Source organism: Rhagoletis zephyria, unplaced genomic scaffold (assembly GCF_001687245.7).
Source record: "Rhagoletis zephyria isolate East Lansing unplaced genomic scaffold, Rhagoletis_zephyria_1.1 Rzeph_scaffold_05384, whole genome shotgun sequence".
NCBI classification, from domain to species: domain Eukaryota; kingdom Metazoa; phylum Arthropoda; class Insecta; order Diptera; family Tephritidae; genus Rhagoletis; species Rhagoletis zephyria.
In genome coordinates this window covers 10,354-18,512 of record NW_016162467.1, presented here as the reverse complement: position 1 = coordinate 18,512, position 8,159 = coordinate 10,354, and the positions used below count along the sequence as shown (strand labels likewise).

Sequence of the window (8,159 nt, the reverse complement as noted above, 5' to 3'; positions counted from 1 at the left end):
ATCTAAACCACAAATATAAAATTTCATAACGCACAATTTTTTTCAATTTCAATCCATTTCAAATTCTCAATAACTTTGCGTCTAACTTAACGGTTAAGCAATTAAAAAAAACGTGTCCAGGAGTTTTCAAGGGTATCCAAACGTCTTTCCAAAATTGAACGCAAACCATATAAATACGATACTATCGACGATATATCGATAGTTTTGAAAATAATATCGAATACTATCGATGATCTGACTATCGATAGTTTTGAACCTCTAGTAAAAACTTTTCATTTTCCTTTTTCCATTTTTGACAGCAACGTTGCCAACTATTTACACGGAAAAGCAGAGTTGCCAAAAGACATTTGATTACCTTTCTCATAAAAAATTTTGAAACGTCATACTTTTTAAACACATAGGCCCGTAGTCATAGTCAAAATAAAGTTGTCTTTAAAGTTAGTTGCAGCTTTTTGACATAATTTTCAATGGGATATCTGTCAAAAAAGCTGCAACTAACTTTAAAGTCGACTTTATTTTGACTATGACTACGGGCCATAGTTTTATAGCCCATTAAATTTTAGTATAATTTAGAAAAAACTTCAAGCAGCTACACTGCCTATTTAAGGGAAGAATTGTATGAACTTAAAAGTTTATGTTTGTGGAATTCAATCCGAAGCATTTTACAAATCCCGGGGTTTCTGTATGCAAAAATTCTAATACCGGGAACCCGAGTTTTTTCGGGACGTCGACTCCATCACAATTTTTTTTGCATTTTGCAGTAGGTTCGCTTTTCTTAAACCACAGAGATTCATTGTCACCACATTTGATTTTACGGGGAGCATAATGCCCTTCGTAAAATAGTCCGTTATTTAATGTTTAAATATTTTTAGAGTATACTTAAATATCTATATTACTTGTCAAAAACACTTACTTATATTTGCAGAATTCCTCTTCCAAAAAAAGGGCCAACAAAGTAAAATGTAGGACAAATCTGCAACTTTAAAAGCTTGTTGTGTTTTCAATTGCTTCCAGATTTTTCGTTATTACACAGTTTTTGCACAAAATGTTTGAACAAGTACAATTATTCAGGCAAGTTCTGAAATTCACTTCCGAGTGCAAATGGCTGAAGTTCACTTTGAGTTTAAATTTTGGTGTTCTGTATTTCTCGTGTTTCATGTCAAATTAACTATTTTTTTCGTTTTCAACATCTCATTTTATTCTGTAAATGAATCAGTAAAAATAACGGAATCCCGGAGCTGTAATCCCGGGGTTTCGGTACATGGAAAAGTGTCCACGAACCCAGTATTCTGCATCCCGGGATTGAATGCCCTAGTGAGTACTTCTACCATCTCAGTGAAATGACTAAGTGCTGTCATTTTTACATGGCGTAACCATGGCGACATAGTATTCAAATCTCCAGCTTGTTGAATAATTACATCTTGCAAGTTTAATTTGTCGTATTTTATCTTTTAACTTCTAACCCATCAAATTCAAATTTATAATTTGCTTAAATTCTTACCAGCCGTTTCCTAGCTGGCAAATTGTAGCTGGGAAATTTTTTTTCAGCAGAAACCAGTAATTTCCCCTCAAAATTACACGTCACTTTGCTTTCTCAATTTCCCCTAGTTTGCAATTTTTGTTTGCGTACCTCAATGTCAAAAGCTGATACGTCAATAATTAGTTGTTTGTTTACTCATTTCCAGCAAAATTCAGTAAAAGGTACGCGAATGTAACTATGTGGGCACAAAATGCTAAATGCCTTAACCATTTATGCATCAGCGCCGATATTTTTAATCTTTTTCGTTAATTTCTATTTAAAATATAACGCACTGTTGCAAAATTTAAATTGCGCCCATCAAAATTTCAAACTTTTTAATCAGGACTCGAACTTCATAGACAATATCGTATTACTCGTTACGTAAACACGGTTTTCATGTTATGACATACGCGAACGTACTCTATATCCCACTTATCATTTCTTTCGTATGATTTTCGATCCATGAACGGATGTTACGATTCGAGCTCAGAGTTTTAAGAATTTTTTTTGAGTAGATATGCAGTTTTGTAGTGCATTCAAATTCAAAGTAATTAAGTGCAAGCTTTGTAGTGCCTAGGAATACCATTGATTTTTGACAATTTTTTCGATGATGGTATATCGCTCTTTATTATATTGAAATAGAATGGGCTACCCAGGGCTACCGAACTGTAGCTATACTTAAATTTTGTTAAATCTAATGCCGAATTTCCACTAGGGATTGAAAATTGAAAATATTTATGCCATTTAAAAAATGCCATGTAGGAATGAACTTAATGACATGATTATTTTTTAATTCCCCAACTTCGACATTAAAAAAATAGTCGTTGAGTTAATCTCCGCTTGGCATTTTTTTTAATGACATCCATTTTTTGTCATTTCAATACCTAGTGGAAATTCGGCATTATTAAAAACTTTGGTAGCATTTTTTTTTTTAATTCTCAGACTTTTGAAGAAGTTCGCAAAATTAATTTACATGATTTTTGTTACAAATTGAGCTAAATTTTTAATAAAAATTTACGAAAAAGATAATGGAAGACATTTTGAATATCGTAAAAAAAAAAAACAGAGAAACGAATACATCTGTGAGTAACCTTCTCTTATTTTGGAAGTTATTACTTTTATCGCGACAGATTTCAATTTTCGGTAGCAAGTTTGGGTTGCGTACGATAATACAGATTACACAAAGGCAATAAATAAGTAAATTTTTAAAACAGTGATTTTTATTGTGTAAAAGTGGTTCCATATTAATTTCCTTGTATTCGCTATCAAATACACAAACTTCTCACTTCTTCTATATTTACTCCTGCACGCATTCTGATCATAATTTAGCTTATTTGTCCTTGCTATCTCCCTTACCACCACGTATTCTACCGGTACGACGGGCAGCGATGAGACCGACCTTACGACCAGCAGATGTACCACGTTTGACTGTCGAAGCTTTACCAATATGTTGATGGTTACCACCACCGTGAGGATGCTCAACAGGGTTCATAGCCACACCACGAACCTTTGGCCAGCTGTTGCGTTTCACCTTATACTTGTGATATGCACGACCAGCCTTCAAGATGGGCTTGTCGATACGACCACCACCGGCAACAATACCAACCATAGCACGATTGGCGGAGGGCACAACTTTCTTGGCACCAGACGGCAGCTTGACACGGGTCTTCTTGGTGTCGGGATTGTGGGCAATCACAGTTGCGTAGTTACCTGATGTACGTGCCAGACGGCCACGATCACCAGTCTTCTCCTCCAAATTGCAGATGATGGTACCTTCAGGCATGACTGACAGTGGCATCACATTGCCGATTTGCAAGGTAGCTTTGCGGCCACAGTACACGAATTGACCGGTATGCATGCCCTCTGGTGCAATGAACAATTCCTTGCGAATTTTGTAGCGATAGGGGTCACGGAAGTGTACAACAGCCAAGGGAGCACCGCGGCCGGGATCATGGATAATTTCCTGTAAAAAATTATTCACGTTTAACTACTTGTTACTAGCATTTTTATTGCATTAATTTACCTTAACCACGCCACGAATGTATCCATTGCGTTCAGAGAAATCCAAAGGTCTTAATTTGGCGGCTCCCTTACGCCTCTTAACATGGGCCTTGAAGACGGACCCAGCGCCTTTACGTTGTGCACGAATAACACGACCCATTTCTGGCTTTCAATACCTGGAAATCAAAGAATGCGTATAAATCGTTAGAGCTGCATTACTAATATACAAGTATAGGGCCGTCGCCATCACACAATTCGAGAGTACACAAAAAAGTGTATCAAAATATAACAAAACAATAAAATAGTTTCTTAACTATAATGGGAATAATTTAAAATACACATTTTACTTAAAATTTTTCGGCGATGGCTCAAGCAAATTGAAATATTTTAAGATTAAATTTTGGCAAAGAACACAAAACACCCACCAAGCCTGGAAAATCAGAAAAGAAAGAGAAAGAGGAAGAAAAGTACAAAACACGAGAATTTGACATTTCGCAGTCAGTACTGCCAACTTTCAGAACTGACATCCAATAAGTGTGGTGAAAAATACGATAGCGGAGAGAACGTACCTTACGACGCGTTTACATTAGACAATGCTGTCAAGGCGATAAAGAAATAACTATTAGTTGTCAAAAACCCTGATAATTGTCTCCGTGACGTATTGTCCGTCCTGACAATAAAGAATGCCTATTGTATATTTTGATAGTTTCAGCTTTAAAACGCAAAAAAAAAGAATATTAAAAAAATTTAATTTTTTTCGACGCTCTTATCCATATTTTATAGCACGATCTGGACACCAAAATCAAAACTAGACTATAAATTCCGCACTTGTCGTCAAACGCAGCACAAATTATTGTACAATAACACAAGCATGAGCAAAATATCAAAGTGGTTTTGATTTTAGCGCAATAACTGCAATTTAGTACAAACAACCCCGCACACCACACTAACGACCGACGTAAGCCCGATATTGCGCAGTTTTTGTGTGGTTTAGATGCCGTATAACAGCGGCGTTTGCAAAGAAGTTCCGGGTTATATTTCCCTTATAATAGGTACCAAATCAAACTTATTAATATCTATATATAAATCTTAAGACTTTAAATAACAAGTAAAAAAATGTTTGCCTTTAAACTCGTTATATTATTCATAGTTTTCAAAAATTCATTTCTGCCATTCAAAAGTATCAAAATGGGACATTCGTGAACAAAAATGTATCAAAGTATCAAATCTTACAGTTTAGAAAAAAAAGTATCAAAATGATACAATTTTATCAAAACGCCAACGCTGCTGACTGCTTATTATGGCATTGCCAACACACTTCAAAATTAAACGTTTTTATTAACGTTTCAGCATTTAGAACGCTTTTATAAGCATTAATTGTTAAATATTTAGAAAAAAAAATACGTGCATTCATTTGTTTATGAAGATGATCTATTTGTGAAAAGAATAGTGATTAGTGCAGTATTTATATAAAAAATACGAAAAGTAATGGGGAAATTTTAACAACAAATAACTTCGAAACTATTAGCATTTCTACACAAAATGTTGAAGATATCGGTCAATGAGCTCTTCCTCAACACCCCCTGTTAGCGTTGTTTTAGCAATTTTTTTGTTCGCGCGTTTTTTTCCATACAAAGTATGTTCGACAATTTTTTTGTATGGAGAAAATGAGTAAGCCCCTCCAAAAAAATAAAAATATTACCAAAATTAACTGTAAGTCCCAGCTACTTAAAATTTGCACTTTGAATTGAATGGGCTACAAAACTGAACACTCGAAAAGTTTCTACGAAATCTAAAAAGCTCAAAATTTTGTTGAAACTTTGTTGAACTTAGATAATTGTTGTACAAAAATGAAAATTTGACTCGCATGGTCTTTGTTAAATAACGAGCTACACTTCATAAAAATTAAAGAATCGAAAGGGTAATAGCCGAATAATTCTAAAACGTCTCTTCCCTATTTATATTTTTACCACTGTATCTACAGCTTAAATTTTTTATATCCATGATTTTTTTGATGAAGTTAGTATCATTATTTTTTTATTCTCACTAAATTCATGAAAAAAACAAAAATTAACAAATAATTATAAAACGCTTAGATAAAAAACTCAGCCAAGAGTGATGGACTGCAACATAGGGAGGGCACCAATTTGAAATAAAATATATAACCAATGTTTACTGCTCCCTTATATTCTATGTTCTCTGATTAATAAAGAAAACACTGAAAATCGGGACATAATCCGTACAAATATAAAAAATCTGGACACTTATACGTCCCGACTTTTAAAAAATATGCAGCGGGACAATTTTCTAAAAATTGGTACTGTCCCGTCAAAATCGGTACGAATGGTCACCGTATCTATACCACCTCCTTCATTTAATTAATTATCCAAATCCATGTCACTCCCGCTTTGATTTTCTTCGCCAACGGCGACATATGTACTACGCTTTGTTGTCGGCACATGGCACTTGAGCGTCGAAAGTCTGAAACAAGCTGTGCGCTTCTAAGGCGTGTGCTCCCTGCACTTGTTCCCTCCTACCACTTTGTGCGCGGATACCGGACTGAGAATTCATGATCTGTGCAGATAGGTTATGGCTCAATATCTCCAATACAGGTTTTCGTCGATCTTATGTGCAAACGAAAGAAAATTTTGTGTCCAAAATGAAAGCAAACTGTTGCGATACTCACGTTCTGCCTCAAGTCGAACGCGACGCTGTTCCATTAATTCGGCGCGAATATTCACCAACTCCGTTTGGTATGCGGATATAGTTTGTTTTAATGTCCGATTAGCATTAATTAATTCTTTATTTAATAGCTTATCCATATCTGGCAAAAATTGCTTATGCCAAAGTGAGAGGTTTTAAATAAATGTCCCCGAGTTTACTTAGCGCCCTTAATAAAAACCGCAAAAGTCAACCCAAACTTACATACTCGAGGTGGACAACTATCGATGGTACTATCCATAGTTTTAATTTTCCAACATATTATCGATGGTTTTAAAAAACTATCGGCATAAATGCAGTTGGGCTCCAAATCTCAAATTAAAAAACAAAATATTGGAATCGATAGAGATGATTGAGCTGAGTATAACGGTATACTTCTTTTTTTGGGTAGACAACAACAACAAGAATTATAAAAGGTTAAAGTTCCCTTTAATTTGCTATACGTACTTTATATATATGTTGTATAGTTCTTACAAAAATTGAATTAATGTAAAATAATTATAAAAAAACACCTTTTGCAGAGAACACCTTTCTGCGTAGGCGGCCTTCGGCCGCACTTAGGGATTATAACCCAAGATCCATCTATCCGTTTTTAAGAAATCTTGATTTCAGAAATTGCTTATTTTGAACTTTAACCTTTGATAATTTTTGTTGTTGTTGTTTGCCCAAAAAAAGAAGTATACCGTTATACTCAGCTCAATCATCTCTATCGATTCCAATATTTTTATTTTTTTTTTTGAGATTTGGAGCCCAACTGCATTTGTTCCAATCGATAGTTGCTTTACATAGTTAACTCCTTTGCTTAATTCCTTTCTTTGGAATACTTGAAGCGCAGGTAATTTCCCTGCAAAAATTCGTTTTCTAAAAATAATTTTGTGAAAACATTTCGAATGTTGTAAAAACCCTAAAAAACGAATACTTCTGGGTGACTGTAGATATATTTTCACCGTGTTTTTTTTACACGCACATACATACATCTACGCTTAACGAGTAAACAAACATGCATCGAAAATTTCCATTTAAAAACAAGAAATTTTTATTTTATAGACAATTATTCATAAACTTCACATAAAGTTTGTCGCTTATGTTAAGTTCAGACGGAAATTTAACTGAGTCAATTCCCTTTTAGTTGAGTTATTGCTTCACACAAAGTCAGCTGAATAAAATTCTTTGAAAACAAATTATCATTAACACTTTATTTATTATATACTACTATTTTACTACTCGCAGCAATTTTCGTAAAAACACCATGATGCAATAATACAAGGTGGTATCAGTTGTGACAGCTCGATTTGACACTGCCTTAGCTCAGTAGAATGAGAAGAAAAACGGGAAGAAATGAGTCCCCATATGGGGAAGAATATAAAATTTCACATTTTCTCCTTAACAAAATTTGCTTTTTTATAGTATATTCGTTATGAAATGAAATAAAATAAGATAAATAACCTTTTTAAGAAAACAAAGTGTGTATCCTGAGAAAAAATAAAAAGCACTCAACTTTATTAATGGGCAAAGAATAGTAAAAGAAGTAACACTGTTTCACGTAAGTGAAGCAGTCAATATGGCGGAATTAGAGCGAGAAGTTGCCAACTGATAACACCTGTATTATTGCATTATGTAAAAACACATCTTACTTGAATTAATTTTTTTAGTGTTTATTTAAATAAAACTCTTTTGACCCTTTATTTAGTTATGAAATTGTCCTTCAGTTTTCCAATAAAATGTATGTGTGCGTTAGGGTACACTACTACTATTTTAGTGCTCGCAGCTGTAAGTCTTCCAGGATTTTTTATGTCGGGATTTGATTACAAATCCCTTTTTTGGCCGAAAGTGTTGCGGTTTTCTTTCATATAAAAATAAATAGGGTTTATTCGTTATATGGAAGTAAATACGATAAAAAATCGACGGTAATTTTTAG

At 34.2% G+C, this 8,159-nt stretch overlaps 1 protein-coding gene across 1 annotated transcript; it reads right to left on the bottom strand.

Annotated features, from left to right (window-relative positions):
- Positions 1-2,717: 2,717 nt before the first annotated feature.
- Positions 2,718-4,046, bottom strand: LOC108372035 (60S ribosomal protein L8). Its single transcript, XM_017627669.1, has 3 exons — positions 3,946-4,046; positions 3,543-3,696; positions 2,718-3,482 (listed from the first exon to the last, which is right to left on the bottom strand). The coding sequence occupies exons 2-3, from the start codon at positions 3,678-3,680 to the stop codon at positions 2,850-2,852; spliced, it is 771 nt and encodes a 256-aa protein (XP_017483158.1). The 5' UTR covers positions 3,681-3,696; positions 3,946-4,046; the 3' UTR covers positions 2,718-2,849.
- Positions 4,047-8,159: the final 4,113 nt, after the last annotated feature.

Bases quoted from the DNA above. Each gene is read 5' to 3' on its own strand.
- LOC108372035 (XM_017627669.1), bottom strand. From the start codon at position 3,680: ATGGGTCGTGTTATTCGTGCACAACGTAAAGGCGCTGGGTCCGTCTTC. The intron at 3,483-3,542 runs GTAAATTAATGC...AATTTTTTACAG, and splicing joins ACATTCGTGGCGTGGTTAAG to GAAATTATCCATGATCCCGG.